At 52.3% G+C, this 20,010-nt stretch overlaps 2 protein-coding genes across 5 annotated transcripts in view; one reads left to right on the top strand and one right to left on the bottom strand.

Moving 5' to 3' along the window:
* Nucleotides 1-4,767: 4,767 nt before the first annotated feature.
* Nucleotides 4,768-7,866, top strand: CUNH11orf42 (chromosome unknown C11orf42 homolog). The gene is made up of 3 exons (XM_089508299.1): nucleotides 4,768-4,839; nucleotides 5,700-6,429; nucleotides 7,736-7,866. Exons 1-3 carry the CDS (start codon nucleotides 4,768-4,770, stop codon nucleotides 7,864-7,866), a joined length of 933 nt encoding a protein of 310 aa, XP_089364425.1.
* Nucleotides 7,867-12,903: 5,037 nt separating this feature from the next.
* Nucleotides 12,904-20,010, bottom strand: part of FHIP1B (FHF complex subunit HOOK interacting protein 1B) — a 38,315-nt gene continuing 31,208 nt past the window's right edge. For 3 of the 4 annotated variants that reach the window (XM_089513154.1, XM_089513156.1, XM_089513155.1), the window contains 5 exons: nucleotides 18,047-18,219; nucleotides 15,467-16,483; nucleotides 14,465-14,643; nucleotides 14,171-14,333; nucleotides 12,904-13,477 (listed from right to left, as the gene is read on the bottom strand). In XM_089513154.1, coding sequence (XP_089369280.1) covers nucleotides 13,179-13,477; nucleotides 14,171-14,333; nucleotides 14,465-14,643; nucleotides 15,467-16,483; nucleotides 18,047-18,219 — 1,831 coding nt within the window. In that variant the 3' untranslated portion in view covers nucleotides 12,904-13,178. The remainder of the gene's footprint in view (nucleotides 13,478-14,170; nucleotides 14,334-14,464; nucleotides 14,644-15,466; nucleotides 16,484-18,046; nucleotides 18,220-20,010) is intronic. The other variant, XM_089513158.1, reaches the window with a different exon arrangement.

The raw sequence follows: 20,010 nt of genomic DNA, 5'->3' as shown, positions 1-20,010 counted from the left end.
TTCCTGGTACCCCCTCCTGACAGTCTCCCCAAGCACTCTGCCGAAGCCCATCGAGGGAAGGGCAGCTCTCTGGCCGAGGGCACCCGGCTGCTCAGAACGGCCAAGTCCCTGCAGAGCCTGGATGCCCCTGTCTCCACACTGCTGGCATCAGAGTTGTCTTCTTGGACCCAGACTGGGGTGGCACGGAAGAGGGTGCCAGGCTCAAGGGGCAAGGTGCCTGGGGCACTGGCTGGGCAGGAAGCAGGGTTCTGTGCCCCCCTTAGATTCAGTGGAGGTGGTGGTGATACTGCCCTATCAGCGCTTCCAGCCACCAGAAGGCATCTCCCTGGCATCTCCTCAGTGGCAGAGGAAGTGGTGGAATTCACTGCCCCAGACAGTGCTCCTTTGGGGTCTTCTCCATCCATCTCACCTTTCTCTGCCTTCTCAGTAGTTGGCAGTGCTTCCTCTGCTTTGCTCGTCTCCACCAAACCAGCCTCAGTCAGGGGCTCAGGGGGGTCTATTGCCTGGGGAGCACTCCAGGTGCCATTTGGTTGGGACTGAGACCCTTTGCCAACCTCCTTGGGCACTGGGGAGTCTCCCTGCCCTTCTCTGGCCTTGCCCATTTCCTTCTTGCTTGGGGGCAGGCTCAGGGCTCGATCCTCCTTCTGGAGCTCCCCCAGGGCCAGGTCCCCCAACTGGGGCATGAAATGGACCCAGGTCAAGGTAAGGGTGAGGTGGGCACAGCAGGCAATGAGGTCTGCCACCTCCTGGACCATCTCCACGGACAGCACAGCTTCTGGTGATGCTAGAAGGCGGGTATGAAGGGTGCTCAGGCGGTTCTGCAGGGTCTGGATCTGAGCCCCGTGTGCACGTGCTGCCGCCTCATTGGCCTCTTGGATGGCCACCAGCTCTCTCTGCAGCCGTTCCCTCGTCGCCCGGGCACATGCCCATAGCTGCTCTTCTGCCTGCAAGATGGCAGCCAAGGCATCTTCCATGGAGTCCTGGGCAGCACCCCGCCCTGCCACCTCCTGCTTCCTCAGGGCCTTCAGCCGATCCCGGGCTGAGCTTAGTGCCAACACCAAGGACTTGTGATCTGGAGGGACGAGCTCCATCTTCTGTATGGTGGGCAGGCAGAGCAGCAGGTAGCTAGGAAGAAAAAGAGAGGGAGAACATATCCTAATGAAGAGGTCATGGCTTTCCCACATACTGGGGTCCACCTCCTCTTCTGCCCAGGTTCCATTGCAGTGTGGGCAGAATTATTATTTAGGAGTGCAATACTCTTATTCTGACCCCTTGCAGCTGCACCTCTGGGCTCTGCTGCTCCCCAGGACTTTGCTGTTGCTTCCTATCCTTCTGCTTTTGCCTAATGGTAGGACCTTCATTCCTACCAAGGAAGAAAGTGCAAAGGCCGGCTTGCTTCTGAACATAAGGAAAACAAAAACCATGACCACAAAGGACCTGCATAAATTCAGCCTAGGCAATGAGGAAATCAAAATAGTAAAAAGAATTCTCATACCTTGGATCAAACAGAACAGGGACTGCAGTCAAGAAATCAGATGAAGATTAAGAATGGGGAGGGCAGCTGTGAAAGAACTAGAAACAATCTTAAAGTGATTATATAGATGGACACTCAAGTTAGTATCATCCATGGTATTCCCCATGACTATGTACAGATGTGAAAGCTGGACAGTGAGGAAAGCAGATAGGAAGAAAAGCCCTTCATTTGAGATGTGGTGCTGGAGAAGAGTGCAGAGGGTCCCGTGGACGGACAAAAGGATAAACAAATGGGTCCTTGAACAGATCTCCTGGGAAGCCAAGTTGATCAAACTGAGGCTGTCGTAATTTGGCCACATCCTGAGAAGGCATGGATCATTGGGAAAGACAATAATGCTAGGAAAGGTGGAGGGAAGTAGAAAGAGAGGAAGACTGTATGCCAGATGGATAGACTCAAATCAGGGAGTTCACAGGCTTGAATCTACAAGGCTTACGCAGAGCAGTGGAGGACAGGGAGGCTTGGAGATGTCTCATCCACAGGGTTGCCATGAGGTTGACTTGAGGTTGGTTAATAACAACAGGGCCACCCTTGCGGTGTCTTCCTGAAGACTTCCAGGGTTCTAGGATGTAGCCAAGAACCACCACTGCCAAAGAGAGGCTGGATTCCAATCTGTCACAGGGAGGGCTTTGATTGTTTTCTTTCCGCATGGCAGAATGGGACTGAACTGGATGCCCTTTCCAACTCTAGGATGCTATGAATGGGAAGGGAAGGGGCTGTGGCTGAAGAACTCTAGGATGCTATGAATGGGAAGGGGATGAAATGGGGTGGTCTCTTCACAGCGCTGACTGTGGAAGCTTAGCCTTCGTGGGTCAGGCAGACCTTGACGGGGGTCTGATCCAGGCAAGCAGGACTCTCTCATCTCCCATGTCTTGCTTCAGGATGGTCCCCCTGCAGATCCTGCTTCATCCCATTTGGCGGTATCTTGGCTGGGTTCTCTAAACAGACCTACCTGAGAACTGAGATCTGACAGAGGGACCCTCCTCTGGTCCCATCGCAAGGTGCAATACAATGGAAGAAGGTCTTCTCAGCTTCCTTGGAAGCCAACATTGGTCTCTTTTTGGCACTGGGTCAAGACATGAGTTCTTGTTGTTTCCTATATTACTCGTTACTATCATTTAGGACCTTGTCGCACTCACAATTTTAAAGGTTTGGGGGACTGAAGGAGGACGCTCGTGTTCACGTGCGTCCGGCAGAAAATGGAGTTGACCAGACATGAAGACATCCTCCAAGAGGCCCCGTTCCGTCCCCCGGCGCGCACCCGTTCGTGTTCAGTCCTGATGGGTGCCATTTTTTGCTGGTAATCCATCAGGCAAAAATCACACCTGTCAGAACTGGACGTGAACGGGTGCGCACTGGGGGACGGAACGGGGCCTCTTGGAGGACGTCTTCGTGTGCAGTAAACTCAGTTTTCTGCCGGACGCGCGTGCACACGAGCATCCTCCTTCTGTCCCCAAAATGTTTAAAATTGTGAGTGCGATAAGGTTCTTAGTCTTGATGTTTGCTTGTAAGTCTTGTACCTAAAAGCTTTTCTTCTTTACAATTATTTCCACTTCTTTCTCCCAATTCTGTCTTTTCAATTCCCTTTTAGCTTAGTTTACTTTAATTCAAGATTCATTCAGAATCAATTTAATCAATTTAATTCACTCACTTAAACCACCTCAATTGTTTAACTAATTCTAATTCGAAACTGTTTAAATGGCTTATATTGTTTTATCTGCTCAGGAGAAGAGGGTGGGAGAAAAATACTTTAATAAACGAAGAACAAAACAAACAAAACAAAACAAACAAACCCTGTCTGAACCGTCAGTCCTCCTCTCTGCCCCAGAGCCTCAGGCAGAGAAGCAGATGGAGATGCCAGTGTGGAGAAAGAGAGGAAAAAGGGCACCTTCCACAGGTGAAGCAGGTGCACCGTCTCACCTGGCGATGGAAACTGCCCACACACATTTGGGTTTCCCCCTCACTTAATAGTCTTTCTCCTTCCATAAAACACCTCCCTTGCATTGCCAGCCCCAAGGGGCTTCCATGTTTGGAGAAGCAGCAGCTGCGGCCGCCTTGGATGACACCAAGAGGATGGATGACATCCCATGAGGATCTGCCCTCTGGGCTGCCCTCCCTGTGGGGCTCTGTGGTGGGGAGCAGAAATCAGGCAATCGGGCCCCGAGCCCCAACAGCCACTCACCGGTCCCTGTGGCCCCCAGGAGACTGTTTAGACCTTCAGGAAAGATGCTCTGCTGGGCCCCAGACCGACACAGATGAGATGGAAGGTGGAGGCCATGCATGTGTGTGTGTAGGAGCAGCAATGAAGCTGAGAGGCATCATGTTGCCAGATCAGATGGCAGCGCTGGCCCCTGGGTGCAGGAAGGCTGGGCTGGCACAGCTGCTGCTTACAGCCAATATTTTGCAATGAGGTTGGTTCATGTTTCACGGTTGCTGTTCTGTGGCAATGCAGAACAAAGTCTGTTCCCCTGGGAGGCAACATGGCTGGGGGCACGTCGCACTCTGGGTGACCAGACGTCATCACTGCAAAGAAGGACAAGGCACCGCGAAACGTAGGGCATTCTGGAAAAATGTAGAATGTTACCAAATAAAGTAGCCATAGCATTTACATTTCATTCATAGTGAACTCAGCACTCTCTAAACAGTTTGCAATCTGTAAGTCAATTGCCTCCAGAAAGCTGGGGATTCATTTTATCAACCTACAAAAGGATGGAAGGCCGAATCAACCCTGGAGCCCTGAGATCGAACTCACAACGTTGTGGTATGCTATTCTAGGCTGCATCAATAGAAATATAGTATCTAGATCAAGGGAGGTAATAGTGCCACTCCATTCTGCTTTGGTCAGGCCCCACTTGGAATACTGTGTTCAGTTCTGGGCTTCACAGTTCAAAAGGGATGTTGAGAATCTGGAGCATGCCCAAAGGAGGGCAACTAAAATGGTGAAGGGTCTGGAAACCATAAAGCCCTATGCAAGGGGGGGGGGGGAATGGGTGGGCAGGCAGGCTACTCTTTGTGACCTCACAGGCACACATACACATACAGATACACCACTCCCAGAGCTTCTGCTGCTACCTGCCAGGCTGGGGAAGGCAAACACATCCTCCCATCATCCCTTGACTGACCAACTGGTTGACTGACTGGATACCCAGCTTCCTCCTCGCCCATGCCAGGACACATGCCCATCCTTTGCAGCCACCCCCCTGGACCCCCAGAGGCCTCGTCCAGTTGTGAGCAAGATGGACGGTAGCTGCCCTCAGAGCCTGGAGATTGGCGAGGCCGATGCCAACTGGGAATTGATTCGAGACAAGGTGAGAGGATGAGTCCCTCCAAAAGGGCTGGGAAGGGGACCAAGCAGGGGCCCAAGGGGCACCCCTTTGAAAGGAGGGCGAAGATCTGAGCAAAACCTTGGAAGAATATCCTCTATTTCTCAATAGGGAGGGAAGGAAGGGTCATAACAGAGCAAACCTCCCCTGCATGCAACTCATAGAGTCATAGAATTCTAGAGTTGGAAGAGAACCCCAAGGGACCATCCAGTTCAACCCCATTCTGCCATGCAGGAAGACACCATCAAAGCCTTCCCTGGGATAGATGGCCAGCCTCTGTTTCAAAACCTCCAAAGAAGCAGAGTCCACATTCTCTGAGGCAGTGTCTTCCACTATCAAACAGCTCTTACCATCAGGAAGTTCTTCCCAATGTTTAGGTGGAATTTCTCTTTTTGTTGTTTGAATCCATCGATTCCGGTCCTAGTCCCTGGAGCAGCAGAAAACAACCTGGCTCCATCTCTGACATGACATCCCTTTTGAGATTTAAAAAGCACTATCATATCTATAGTTTTTTGTGTTTTTTTCGGGCTATATGGCCATGTTCTAGAAGGGTTTATTCCTGAGGTTTTGCCTGCATCTGTGGCTGGCATCTCTGAGATGCCAGCCACAGATGCAGGCAATATGTCAGGAATAAACCCTTGTTGACCATGGCCACATAGCCCAAAAAACCACAAAAAAACTATGGATGCCAGCCATGAAAGCCTTTGATTTCACTCTTATTTCCTCCCAGCTAGACATACCCAGCTCCCTCTGCAGTGGCAGCACTGAGGATATATGTGGGAGAGGACAGGGTCTTGGGTGTCAATGCACCGGATGGTGATGTCTGTCTTCTTCTGTCTGGGTAGGTCATTGAGGAGCGCTTTGGGCCTACAGTGGTTCCCGTACCCTTCCTGGAAGATGCCGCTTCCTACGACCTGCTGACGGTGCTGATCAAGAAGCCACAGCTGGGGCAGACCCTCCTGCGTCGCCAGCGGTGCCTGGTGCCCGTCGGGCCCCTGGAGAACCTGCTGCAGGCGGGCACAGGCCCCCGGGAGCTGACCCACTGCACCCGTGAGTATAATGCCCGGGTGCGGGGTGAGTCCCGCTACGAGGAAACACGGCTGGTGGAAGGAGCCCTGCGGCACATCCGTCTGACCATGGCTGGTGTTCACAAGAAGGTGGCCTTCCTGGTGCTGCGGCCGGGGCTGGTGGCCCTGCGGCCGGACCTGCCGTGGCTGCGCTCACAGAGCAGCATCTACGTGGTCTACGAGGTCTTCTACTGCAGCAGCCTCAGCCTGGCCATCACCCAAGGGGAGACCCACCGCATCTTCACCCACGAGTATCCTCTCCCGGTGGCCTTCTCCTGCCTCAAGTTTGCCCTCAGTGGGAAGGGCGTGCTGGGCTCCCAGAAGCCTATGGGCCACAGCCTTCCCGCCAAAGCCGCCTGGGTGAGGATGGCGGTGCTAGAGCCCCCCACTGCCACTCCCATAATGCCCGCAATGCCCACAAAGGATCCGCTCCTGGCCAGGGAGAAGGGGACTGTGGCCGGACGCAAGCGATGGAGAACCCTGGGCAGGCCCCCACGGACTCTGGCAGGTGAGAGACCCACAGGGCCACGGCTGGAAGTTGGGGAGAAGCCACTTGGTATCTGGGAAGGCCTGGCTGGGAAAAAGGGAGCCTTACAAGCAATGCCCAGGGTAAGCTCTATGCAATGGAGGCTAACGGACGACAATGGAGGAGTCCCCATGCCCACCCAGCCAGGTCTTCAGATGGTTCCCCACTCACTCCACTGCAGCAAGAGAGAAGCACCAAAGACCCCCCTCTCAGCCCCCAAATGCTCCAAGTAGGGATCCTTTTCCTTCCCTCTGAAGGGGCACCTGGGTTCATTGTTGGAGACGTGGAATGCACCCAGCTCTGATCCTGGAAGCTTGTGAGCCACGTTGGGGGTCAGTCTCATTAGCTGGCTGGGGCTTACTCCTAGGCAGTCACCCCAGGTTTGGGCTCAACCCCACATGCCCTTCTGTCGGGCCAATGAAGCTCATCCCTGACATCCTCAGGCCCAGCCAATCCTCAGCCCCTCTTCCTTCCAGCATCACCATGCCCACACTGCCCTGTTTCTTGCCCATGTGCGCCATCCTTAGAGGCCACCTCCCCCTTGCCAGCAACCAGACCCCAATACGGATGTTGCCAAACTCGGCATGGAGGCTAGCTGCTACCCTCAAGAGAGGGGGAGGAGGAACAAAGGGTCACAGAGTCAGTGGGGTGGGGATGAATCCACTTTGGGGTTTGGTCCAAACTGTAAAAGAGCTAACCAATATGACTTCATTTAAAGACTCAGAATTTGGAGCAGCTTGGCTGCCCCACTGACTCCCCACTCCCAGAGTTGCCTCTGCCTGCGGTCTCAAGCTATTAGGAAGTGCCTCTTCTCACAACATCTGCCTTTATGGGGTGGGGAGAAGCTGGTGTTGGGGGTGGGTTGCTGCCCCTATGACTCATTGTTCCCACCATAGTTCCTGTCCCTTCTCTGCTGAAGACTGACCACCACCATCCCAGAACTGAACCCACTCCCATCCTCTATAGTCTCTGCTGGAAGGGCCTTTGATACACCACCAGCAGCCCTGAATGTCAATCAAGAAATGGGGCTGGGTGGGAATGCTGGTGGAGAGGGACAAATCTCCCAGTTGGAGGGATGGATGGAGGGATGGATGGATGGAAGGAGGCAGGGAGTGAGAGATGGGTGGATGGAGGGATGAATGAAAAGATGAATGGACGGAGGGAGAGATGGATTGAAGGATGGATGGATGGCTGGATGGATGAATGAATGAATGAATGTCTCCCTGCCACCACCACTATGGAGAAATATAGAGAAGCCAGTTTGTAATGGGTCCCATATCTATTCCAGGGAAATGGCTCTTCCCGCAGCCCCGACCCACGCTGGGCACCTCGACCGGCAGCCTGACTGACCCAGAGAAACACTCCATGTCGCTGCCCCTCTTGCAGAGCATGACGGTGGAGAGCGACACAGAAGAGTGATCTGGAGGGGGGCAGAGCAGAATCTCTCTCATTGCAGCAATAAAGCTGTATGCATGCGATGCCAAGGCTTGGGGTCTGGCTAAGGGGCAGAAAGGGAGGTCAGGCTGCAAGGGTGGCAATGGTGGGGGCTCACAAATAGCCTGGGGAAAAGGCAGCCCTTCCCTCTCAGCAGTGGCCAAGGAAGAGTTGCCATGCCCAGGCACCTGCTCAGTCTAGGGTGAGCAATGAGGAATGAGGGACCCCAGGAAGCCAGCACCGGTCACATTCAGAGTGTTACAAGAGAAGGTCGCTTCCAAGTGCGCAAACTGGCATGAGAACAATGCAGCTGGCTCTCCACATTTGCAGCTTTGACTTTTGTGGATTTGATCATTATGTTCTCTCTAGGAATATTTGGGTCCTCCAGTGCAACTCTGTGGTCAACCTCCATTGGAAGTTGACTGTAGTTGTGTTGGAGGACCTAGAAATTCCTAAAGAGAACACTTCTCTAAGCATTTGTGGGCCTTCTAGTGCAATTCTATGGTCAATGTCTGGCAGAGGCTGGCCAGGTTTAAAAAGTGTGTGGGGGGGTTATTTCTGGTTTTTCCACTTTTATGGGCATCCTGCTCCCCTAAAACCAGCAAATGTGGAGGGCTCATTGTAATTGTTGGGGAGAGTGGAGGAAAGGCAGGTCTGGGGGCTTGGATGCTCTCCCTTGTTAAAGCAGAACTTGAAATTTTCAAAATGGTACCTGTTCCCAAGGGCTTGCCTTGCAACATTAAGGGATGGACAGAAAGGGAGGAAGGCAAGAGCCCTCCATTCCAAACTGGTTGAGGGGGAGTGAAAAGTTTGTCCAAGGAAAAGCCGGTTGGAGACACTATATGAACTGCAGAATCATAGAATCCTAGTTGGAAGAAGAGACCCAAAAAGGGCCATCCAGTCCAACCCATTCTGCCATGCAGGAACTCTCACTCGAAGCATCCCCGACAGATGGCCCTCCAGCCTCTGCTTAAAGACCTCTAAGGAAGGAGACTCCACTATAGTCCCGAGGGAGAGCCTTCCACTATTGAAAAGCTCTTACTGTCATGAAGTTCCTTCTAATGTTTTGGTGGAATCTCTTTCCCTGTAGCTTCCATCCATTGCTCTGGGTCCTAGTCTCTGGAGCAGCAGAAAACAATTTGCTTCATCTTCAAAGTGACACTGCTTCAAATACAGGGCTCCATCATGTCACCTCTTAACTGTCTGTTCTCCAGACTAAACATACCCAGCTCCCAAAGTCTCTCCTCATAAGGCATGGTTTCCAGACCCTTTGCCATTTTAGTCGCCCTCCCTCTGAACTCATGCTAAATAGATAAACAAATAGGCATCCTCATGATGGGTCGTCCCACTTTGCGCTGATGGACAACAATAATGGACTAAGAGGGTACAAGTTTCCCCGTCTAGTAAAAGGGTAACCTCCTGAGTCCCACTGAAGGCTGAAGAATGGAATGCTGTGTCCAGTTCTGGGCCCCACAATTCAAAAAAGACATTGAGAAAGTGGAGGATGTCCAAAGGAGGGTGACCAAAATGGTGAAACATCTGGAAACCATAAAGCCCTATGAGGAAAGACCTAGGGAGCTGGGGATGCTTAGCCTGGAGAAGAGACAGTTAAGAGGTGATATGATAGCCCTGTTTTAATACTTGAAGGGCTGTCACATGAAGGAGGGAGCAAGCTTGTTTTCTGCTGATCCAGAGAAGAAGTCACAATGGAGCAATGGATGGAAGCTCTAGGAAAAGAGATTCCACTTTAACATTCGGAAGAACTTTCTGACAGTAAGAGCTGTTTGAGAGTGGAAGACACTCCCTCAGAAAGTGATGGAGCCTTCTCCTTTGGAGGCCTTTAAGCAGAAGGTGGATGGCCATCTGTGACAGGGGATGATTTGATTGGGAGCTCCTGCATGGCAGAATGGGATTGGACTGGGTCAGGGGCCTTGTGCTCTCTTCCAACTCTAGGATCTATGATTCTAGCTGGAGGATGACTGAGGAAAGGAAAAATTAAGAAGACAAAGGCATGTAAAACTTGTAGAAACTAAAAAGAGTGCAGGAATAAGAGGTCAGGAATGAAGAGGGAGGAGGAGAGAGAAGGCATGCATTCTTCCCTGCCCCTGGAAGACCAACAATGTTTACACAACACCCGGGTGGTTAGGATATGTGTCCCTATCACTACAGGAAACAACCGTATTACCACTGTGATTCCTCCATGGTAATGTCCCCTGCAGTGGAGGAAGACATCTCCATGATGGGACACAGCAGAGCCGAGTAGCATAGGAAGGGTCTGTTGCCAATTGGGGCTCCCTTAAGAAAGAGTCTGTTCTCAGCTGAACTGGCCACCTGCCAGAGAACTTACCTACCAGAGGAAGCATCAGCCACTCGGTGTCTTGATGGCAGTGTCTGACAAAGGTGGAAATTGATCTCCTTGTGGCTACTCCACAGATTTCAGAAAGGGGAACCTTGGTGGAAAAGGCTGTTGATGTGGAGGCACTGTGCGTTGAGGCAGCCGGAGGCAGAGCCCCAACAGACTTGTAGCAAAAAGGAAATACAGGTCTTAATCCACCCGGCCAAGGTGTCCTTGGGAATACATTGTCCCATTGTTCTTGACTGGAAGGAGACAAAAGAACACATCTGAAACCTGGAAGGGACTCAAGTGATTGAGATCATAGAATCATAGAGTTGGAAGAGACCGCACGCATAAATCTCAATGGCTCAGCAGCACACTTTGAGAGTGTTCCAGAGATGTCACATCTCTGCTCATGGCCAGGAGCAGAAGGATGGCATTTGGAGATGCTGAGATCCATGGAAGGTGGAATTCAGCTTTGGAATAGAGAGGGAAAGGCTGAATCCTTACTAAATATACACCATTCAGTTTGTATAGGAAGTGGCCCTAGCTCTGACACTCACATGGCAGAAAACTTTCCATGTGAGATGCCTTAGCGAGGTTCTCTTCAGAGCTTTGAAAGCACTTGAGTGAAACTCTTAAGGAACTTATTGACTTTATCCCCAGGGTGGTCCCCATGCCCACCCAGCCAGGTCTTCAGATGGTTCCCCACTCACCCCACTCCGGTTTGGATTCTTGGATCATGGGCTGTGGTTTCACGAGGAGTCCAAGCAGACCACAAGTTGAACATGAGTCAACAGTGCGATGTAGCAGCTAACAAGGCCAATGTGATTTTAGGCTGCATCAATAGAAGTATATTGTCTAGATCAAGGGAAGTAATAGTCCCACTCTATTCTGCTCTGGTCAGGCCTCCCCTGGAATAATAATGTCCCCAGTTCTGGGCAACACAATTCAAAAAGGATGTTGAGAAAGTGGAGCATGTCCAAAGGAGGACACCTAAAATGGTGAAGGGCCTGGAAACCATGAAGCCCTATGAGGAACGACTTAGGGAGCTGGGGATGTTTAGCCTGGAAAAGAGAAGGTTAAGAGATGATATGATAGCCTTGTTTAAATACTTGAAGGGATGTCATATTGAGGAGGGAGCAAGCTTGTTTTCTGATGCTCCAGAGAGTAAAAGGCACAGAGCAATGGGTGCAGGTTCCAGGAAAAGAGATTCCACCTCAACATTAGAAGGAACTTCCTGACAGTGGAACACACTCCCTCAATGGAGAGTGGTGGAGTCTCCTTCCTTGGAGGTCTTTAAGCAGAGGCTGGATGGCCATCTGTCAATGGGGATGCTTTGATTGAGAGTTCCTGCATGGCAGAAGAAGGGGGTTGGACTGGATGGCCCTTGTGGTCTCTTCCAACTCTATAATTCTATGGTTATTTACAGTAAGTCCCAGGTAAGAAAACCATGGATGGGCAATGGTTTTAGGTGACAGCTAGGGATTTCCCAGGATGCCCTTGGAAGGCAGAGGAAATAGCAAAGGCTTGTTTCTTTGGAATGTTAGGCCAGATTTTCCACCAGGACCGACTCCGCGGAGTCTCCAAAAAGCTTTTTGCTTCTGAAGCAGTCGCAGACGAAGCCCTAGACCTGGCTTGTCAAAGCTGTCTACAAACTGGAACGTCAGCCAGCTATGCCCCGATGCAAAACCAGAATAGTCTAGAATAGCATCAGATGCAAAGGCTGAGTGAGATCTTTCACAGCTTATTAATGCCATGTTTGAGTCTAATGTTTCTCCTCTGGAACCGCAGACAGAAATTCCTCCACCAAAAAATAGAAAGCCCTGTCCATGATGGAAGCAGCCGAGGATGAGTAGATGGAAAATGAGGCGGCATAGCTTTTTAAAGGCATGCTCTATCCATTTATCCTCCTGGCCTTTTAGAGTATCTTTACCAAATCTGGCATAAAGAGGAAGCCTAGAACTGGGGGCCTATGTTTTGGAAGTCTTCCATCCCTCCTCCTCTTCTGAAGAATGTGGGGAGGAATGAAAGGGAGGCACCCTGATGGCTTCCCTGGGCCTGAAGGCTTGCTTTTCCTTGGGAGGGGCACAACTAGATATTTTCGGTCTTCCCAACTGGGTCAATGCTGCCTTCGATGGCGCTTGTTTATTGCCCATGTGTCCCTGCAATGAGGCCTGGCATGCATTGCTTCCTTCCCACCTGTTGTGCTTAAATTGACAACTGGGGAAATGCCATGATAGAAATAAAGCAATAAGATGATGATGATTTTGGTTCCTTTTTGCTGCCTATCAGAGCAAACTGGAACAACCCATCATGAGGATATTTTCCTCCACTACAGGAAAACAACTGGTCTTACAAGTCTCTGTGTGTGTGTGGGGTGTGTGTGTGGGGTGCATAGGGCTCTTTCTTTGCTGTTTCACCCCACTTTGAGACTCCTCAGCCTCAGGAACTGGGGTGGGCAAATTTGGGTGCCCCTTGTTGTCTTCCTCCAACTCTTAGGGGGAGTGCAATGCAGTGACCTGCACTCAAGGCCTGTGGAACCAACGGTTTACAAACTTCCCATGTCAGAATGACCAACAAGGGATGGACAGAGCAAGAGCCAGTTTGCCCTGCTGTGTGTGTGTGTGGGGGATTGGGGGACAGGCACCATCCTCCCCACTGAAGGCACACAGACCTCACATGAAGACGAGAGAGAGAGAGAGAGCTTCCTTTATACATATTGCAACGAATTCTCCAGAAAAACATTCATTCCAAATAAATTAAAAAGGTCTGTGTCCGTGGAGTTTTAAAAAGTCGCCCGCGGCTAGCAGGGCGCTCCCCATCCTCCCTCATTAGTGCAGGCCTGGCAGCGCCAAGCCGAAGGGAGTGGAGGGAGGAATGGAGGGACGGAGGGAAGAGATTCCAGTTGAGAGCCCCAATCCTGCTCAAGCTGAGGGAGGGAATGGGGAATGACTCCCGGTCACTCTTCGGGGGGCTCCAGAAAGAAGGGGGAGGTGACGGCGTGGGCCTGGGCGATGGCCGCCAGCTCTTTGAGGAACTCGCTGAAGATGACGGCGCAGTAGACGGCGTTCTTGACCCGCAGGGCCTCGCTCTGCTTCTCAGCCGAGCTGCGGAAAAGGGAGGCCCCCGACAAAGCGTGCATGACCGGACCCTCACGCATGTGCTGCAGGGCCAATTGGGCTGCCTGGCGCGCACGAGTAGGGCTGTTGGTGTGGCGCATGATCAACTCCCCCAGGGAGGGCTTCCGGCTCTTCACTGCTTGGCATGGGAGAGACAGAAAGAAGAGGGCATGGCATCAGGAATGGCAGTAGGATGGGGAAGTGAAACAAACACACACACACACAAACCCCTCACACTGGCCTCCCTCCAATCAATGGTTTCCCACCCCGCAGCCTCATCCCCAGCCACCTTGAAAGAGACGCACTGTCAGACAACAGTGGTCAAGAGTCCAAATGGCTGTCCTCAGTATGGGCATGGGCATCCTTGCCCATCTCCCTCAGGGCATGTGACTACCAGTCATACCAGCCAACTTTCTACAGATTTCCAATGGAGAATGGAAGCCCACTTCTTATGGCAGAAAGCGGTTGGACTGGATGGACCTCAAAATGACCAATTCCCTGATTCTTCCAAGGACACCAATGCTCATGAACACTCCCAGAAGTACCAGGTCTGGTAAAGGCCCCTGGCCAGTCCTCTTTCCTGTGAGACTGGGAGCACAGCTTTCCTACTGGTGGAACCCCTGTCCTGGCCAGCTGGGGGCTCATCCTCCTGGCTCACCCCCTGCTGTTGCCTTTCTGGCACACGACCAGGGGCCCAACACAGTCCTACTGAGTGCCAGCAGAGTTCCGTCCAAGAACCAGACAAAACTTTCTGGGCCACTCTCCCCTCCAAAACTTAAGGGAGCTCAGAGCACAACCTTCATCTTGATGCCCAATAAGGGCTTTTCCTTACCAAGAGTCTCTGACCGGCGCAGAGAGGGGACGGCATTCTGGGTGTCCGACCAGTCCAGCTTGCCACGGGCAATCAGATACTTCTTGGCTTTGAAGAGGAGGGTAGGAAAGTCCTCCTGGCTGGCAGCAAAACTCTCAATCTTGTTCTTCACTGAGCCAAGGACCTGTGAGGTGGGGAAGAGGAAAAGGAGGAAGATCATTGCATGGTCAAAAGGTGCCTGGGCTGAGGGGGCAGGTCCAAGGCCTACTGCTGGTGTACACCCCCCCCCTCCACATTCTGCCTTCCCCTGACTACCTGGATGAGGGACTTGACGCTGGGCTGGAAGACCATGTTGGTATTGAGCAGGAAGGACCGCAGAAGAGGTTGTGGGTAGCAGGCCAGCTGGGAGATGAGCCCCGTCAGCAGGAAGTTGACGTAGAGTGAGTTCTGCAGCATATTCTCTAGCTTGGCCAAGAGGACAGCCACAAAAGGCCCTGCAACCAGCAAGTGAGGAGAACAGAGGAAGAAGTGATCATGATAGGGCAGCCAGGCCTCTAACCCCCCCCCCCCCAAAGACCATGCCAACAGGGGCACGGCAGTCACAAAAGCCCCTGGTCTAGCTAACCCTTGAAGGGCTTAGGTACAGCCCCTCCCAAGTGATGCCAGCCACAATTATTAGGACTAACTAGTAACAAAAGCCCTGGGGGTGCAGTGGATAAATGTCTGTACTGCAGCCACTCACTCACAAACCAGAAGGTTGTGAGTTCAATACCAGCCAGGGGCTCAGGGTTGACTCAGCCTGGCATCCTTCCGTAGGTCACGAAAATGAGTACCCATCTTGTTGGGACCAATCAGATTATGCTTTGTAAACGTCTTAGTACATCAGTAAGTGGTATAGAAATTATTTGCTATTGCTAACTGACCCCCATTTCATCATTCCTATGGCTAAGGGATCAGCAAGAAGGGGTGTATGAAGATAGCCTGCATGGGCAAGTGCTCGGGCTTGGCTGTTTTGCACAGTGTGAGAGATAGCCAACTGCATTCTATTGGCAATCTCCACAGCCTAGAAAAGAGCCTCGTATTCCAAAAGTAAATACAAGGAGATATCTGCAATACTGGACCATACTACTTCCACCCCATGTTGATAAGGGGTGAGCCAGGACCCACAGGCTGACCGAGAGAAGCCACGGAAAGGCCAGAGGGTGCCCAAGCAGGCATGGAAGGCCAGGTGACTGGCCAGCCAGTGAATGAGGGTCTGAACTCAGAGGAGCCAGGGGACCACCATGACCCAGACCCTAGGGAATGAGAAAGGCTCACCTGTGAAGGGCTGGCTCACGGGTTGCCCAGGAGTTCGCGGGGGGCTGCTGATGAGCTGGGCCAGGGGGTCAGGTGGCCGGGGCTGCCCCGTGCTGTCCAAGTGGGAGGAAAAGCTGCGGTAAGCCTCCTCCTCCTCATGAGAGAGGGGCTCTGGCTCTGGAGGGGCTCTCTGGGTGAGCAGCAGGGCATCTTCTTCCTCCCTCTCTCGGCCCCCATTCTCCATTTCATCCTCGAGCCGGCTCAGCTCTGCTGTGAACTTCTCCACTGTTGAGGCAGATCCATTTTCCACCAGTGGTGCCTGGGAGAGCAGCTCATCCAGAAGTGAGTCTGAACAGGGTGATGGTGGTCGAGCAGGCCCTGGCCCAGAGCAGGAGGAGATGGCAGCAGTGGCGGCAGAGCCCGTGGTGGTTGAGGCCGCACCGTTCTGCACCACACCCCCTTGTGCGCACCAACGAACTTTCTTGACACCCGTGTCCATGTGGGCTCCATTGAGTAGGTTGCTTGCATCCTGGGGGCCTGGGGACAAGCGTGTGCCTGGCCCTGTGCCAGATGGAGCCTTTTCTGGGCCAGCCACTTCCTCTGTCAGGCCCCGTTTTTTAGTCCGGGGGGAGGTAGGCACGGGGCCAGGATGCCCGCTCGGGTGGAAGGAGGTGTAGCTGAAGCAGTCACTGTGGAGGGGCAGGGAGGTCCCAGCACCTGGGGCCATGCTGTTGGCGCTGGGCTCTTCCCCATCATAAGGGGCTGACCAGATGCGGCAGGCCCAGACGCAGCGGTCCACATTCATCCGAGCATCTCGTAGGTACTCCAAGTAGTTCCCTTCCAGCTCACCCACTTCCTCCCAGCGGCCAGGACGGTGGGCAGGGCTGCCTGTGGGTGTCCCTGGAGAACGAGGCGTGGGACTGGATGCCTCGGCGCTGAAGCTGGACTGGCGCATGAAAAAGGAGATCCGAGATGGCGTAGAAGGCTTGGGAACGGTCACCACGGAGGATGAAGAGTCCACGCTGGGGCTGCCATGGCCTGTGGCATAGAAGTGGAAGGAAGATGAGCTGAAATGGACAGCTGCAGAGTAGGGACGGCTCAATACCGGTCTTTACCTCCTCTCCAGACTCTGACCCCAGATGCCACCAAGGAAGCCCAGGCCGTACCTGAGGCTCTGCCCCAGCATGGGGTGTACATGTGGGGCAGAGGTTGGCAAAATGACAGGATGGGGACCCTGCATTCTGTCCTCTGAGTTGGCTCTCCTCCCATCTGGAGCCTGCTCATGTGTGCAACCTGAGATTGTGGGCTCAGGTTGTAGCATCTTTGAAATTAACTGAAAGAAAGAGGTTGGTAGCATGAGCTTTCATAGACTTGAGCCTACTTCCTCAGATGCATTTGGTGGAGTGGAAAGCCAATTCCACCAAATGCATCTGAGGAAGTAGGCTCAAGTCTATGAAAGTTCATGCTGCCAGCTTCTTCCTTTCAGTTAGTTTCATATATGCTACAAAATCTTTTTCCATACTGATTTTACAGACTAACATGGCTTGTGTTTGAATTCAGCCACATACTTTGTTGCCCACCACAACCATGTCAGTTCTGCCCAATTTCCCCTTCCACCAATAAGGCCATCTTTGATCAAATGGCGGATGGGGAAAAACAGTTTCCTCATAGTTGTTAAAGCCTGAATATTCCTCAGAGACTAAGATGAATAAACTGAGGCTGTTGTGCTTTGGACATAAGAGACAACATCACTCATTGAAAAGAACAGTAATATTCAGAGTCTAAGGCAGTAGAAAAACAGGAGGATCCCATTAGAAGTGGATAAATTCCATCAATGAAGCCCTCCTGGCTGCTCTTAGTTTGTAAGACCTGAGCAGGGCAAAAGCAGGGGACATACTTGAAATTCTCTCATTCATGGGATCAAAACAACTTGATGGTGCATAACAATGGCCATTCAAAGTGGGAGAACAGTAACTGTCATACAGGATTTGGCTGCAACTAACCCACAAGTGTGATCAGGGCTGCTATTATACTGGTGTAGTCCTAATCAGGACTTTGGGTTGGGGGCTTTCTGCTGGAAAGACCACCAACGGAGTTGTGTCACAGTGATGTTTATCACACTATACCCTTAAAGTGCCACAATTCCAGTTTGACTCCTCTAGCTGCTTCCTGTGGCATTGTGGGATTTGCAGTTTTAAGGAGGGGTATTTAGAATTCTCAGGCAGAGAACTTCTCTGCCTGAGAATTCTAAATACCCCTCCTTAAAACTGCCAATCCCAGAATGCAACAGGAGGCAGCTAGAACAGTCAAACTGGAGTTGTGGCACTTTAAGGGTATAGTGTGATAAACATCAGTGCCATCCTGAGCCCAGGAGAAGCAAAGCGCCCTGCAGAATGCCATTTATAGGAAGCCTCCATTCTGCCTCTTCCCCAGTCAGCATTTAAATGCAGCTGAAAACAGAGATTCCGCCCGCAAAAAAAAAAGGGTGGGGGTGGGGGGAGGTAAGACCTCTCCCTTAGGACCCTTAGACAGATGGGCTGTATCACTCTGGCTCACACGGGGTCCCAGACCCAAACCTGTCCCCCTTCCTAGCCAGCTTACCCTTGGACCAGGCGGCGTGCTGCTCCTCCTCACGCTCGGGCGGGGGCAGGCTCTCAGGACGACAACATCGAGGGATGAGCGAGAGAAACTTGCCTGCTGCCTTGCCATAGAGGTCGGGCTCCTTCACTGCTCTCTTCTGGCTCAACATGACATGGCTGCATGGGACCAGGTACCTGGCGGGTGAGCAGGGGTGAAGTCAATGACACAGAGCAGGCTCAGAATGCTCAATGGACCAGTAGCATTGCTGCCTGCTGTGTGCCTACAAGCCCCACCAAAGGGTACCCATCTCCTGGGGACAGGGGTGCAAGAGAGCAGCATGGATACTGTTCCCCACTGGTACTCCTTACCCTCAGACATGTTCATCCCTGAGCATCCAGGGCTGTCCACCACCCCAAACATCTCTCCTGGAGGGCAGCCAAGCCTTGCCCTCCCTGACTCACCCTTTCTACTTCCCACATCCTGAGGCCAGACACAACCTGTCCCTGCTCCCTTGTCCCTTGCCTGTCTGTGTATGCTTCCATATGGGGGTTACATGAAGGAAAGATGCCAGCCCTGGCTTCAATCCATTCAATTGATTTCTATTCCCACTTTCTCCCAGTAAAGACATGGAGACTCTGAGGGTAGAGGTAACCAATGTCTCTGCCCTATCATGGACGGACCATTTCCTGGTCGAGGCTAGATTCAAGGCATCCACCCAAATCCCTCCCGGGGGTGACGGACCTATTAGGATGGTCCACCCTCGAAGGCTGATGGAACCCAAAAGGTTCCAAGAAGCCCTAGAAGGGGTTATGGTTGGAACTGACGGCGATTCTGTTGAGGCCCTGACTAACACCTGGGATAAAGATCTCTCCAGGGCTATACACAGTATCGCTCCCGAGCGTCCTTTCCGGCCTGCTTCCAAAAAACAACCCTGGTATACTGAAGACCTCAGGGAAAGGAAGCGGGCTGTGCAAGGACTAGAGCGCAACTGGCGAAGACACCAGCACTTAGCCGACAAGGCACTCCTAGAGTCCCTTTTGAAGGCCTACGGAGTGGCAATAAGTGCGGCAAAACATTCGTTTTATGCTGCACGTATTGCGTCCGCGGAGTCGTGTCCGGCAGAGCTGTTCAGGGTGGTGAGGGAGCTTACCCAGCTGCCTCCCTCCTCGAACCCTATTTTGGAACCATCGAAAGCCTGCTGTGACGAGTTTAACAACTTCTTCGCGGATGAAATCTCTCGGCTAAGGGCTGATCTCGACGCCACTATTTTGTCAGAACCTAGAAGAGAGGCGTCCAGTGCGTCCGTGGACTCCATTAAACTGGATCATTTTGAGTTTGTGAGTACCGAGGAAGTGGACAAGATTCTTCGAAGTGTTAGGAAGGCAACATGCTCCCTCGATCCCTGCCCCTCATGGCTGGCGGCTCAGGGGGGACGGCGGTAACTGCGATGTTACACCGTATAATTAATTCATCTTTCGGGGAAGGGCGCTTTCCATCTAGCCTAAAATCTGCAGTAGTAAAACCGCTGCTAAAAAAGCCCTCTCTAGAACCCCTAATTCGGAATAATTATTGGCCAGTTTCGCTGCTGCCTTTTTTGGGGAAGGTGATCAAGAGAGCAGTTGCTTTCCAGCTACAAGGGATCGTGGATGAAACAGATTTTCTAGACCCATTTCAAACCGGCTTCTGGGCGGGCTATGGAGTAGAGACTGACATGGTCGCCTTACTTGATGATCTCCGTCTGGGCATGGACAGGGGAAGTGTGTCCCTGTTAGTGCTTTTGGACATCTCAGCGGCTTTCGATACCATCGACCACGGTATCCTTCTGGAGCGCCTGAGGGAGTTAGGTATCGGGGGCACTGCGCTCCAGTGGTTCCGTTCCTATCTCTCGGGCAGATTCCAGATGGTGCAGCTGGGGGACGTTTGCTCCGATATGAGGGGGCTTACATCTGGTGTCCCTCAAGGAGCTATTCTGACCCCCATGCTAT

Source organism: Sceloporus occidentalis, unplaced genomic scaffold, assembly GCF_023333645.1.
Source record: "Sceloporus occidentalis isolate IW3139 unplaced genomic scaffold, rSceOcc1.0.p SCAF_2, whole genome shotgun sequence".
In the NCBI taxonomy this organism is placed as follows: domain Eukaryota; kingdom Metazoa; phylum Chordata; class Lepidosauria; order Squamata; family Phrynosomatidae; genus Sceloporus; species Sceloporus occidentalis.
The sequence above is the reverse complement of the archived record's forward strand: the minus strand, read 5'-3'. Positions and strand labels throughout refer to the sequence as shown.

Excerpts from the sequence above, each read along its gene's own strand:
- CUNH11orf42 (XM_089508299.1), top strand. The coding sequence starts at position 4,768 with ATGGACGGTAGCTGCCCTCAGAGCCTGGAGATTGGCGAGGCCGATGCC. Across the intron at positions 4,840-5,699 it reads GGGAATTGATTCGAGACAAG|GTCATTGAGGAGCGCTTTGG; the intron begins GTGAGAGGATGA and ends CTGTCTGGGTAG. Across the intron at positions 6,430-7,735 it reads GCCCCCACGGACTCTGGCAG|GGAAATGGCTCTTCCCGCAG; the intron begins GTGAGAGACCCA and ends TATCTATTCCAG.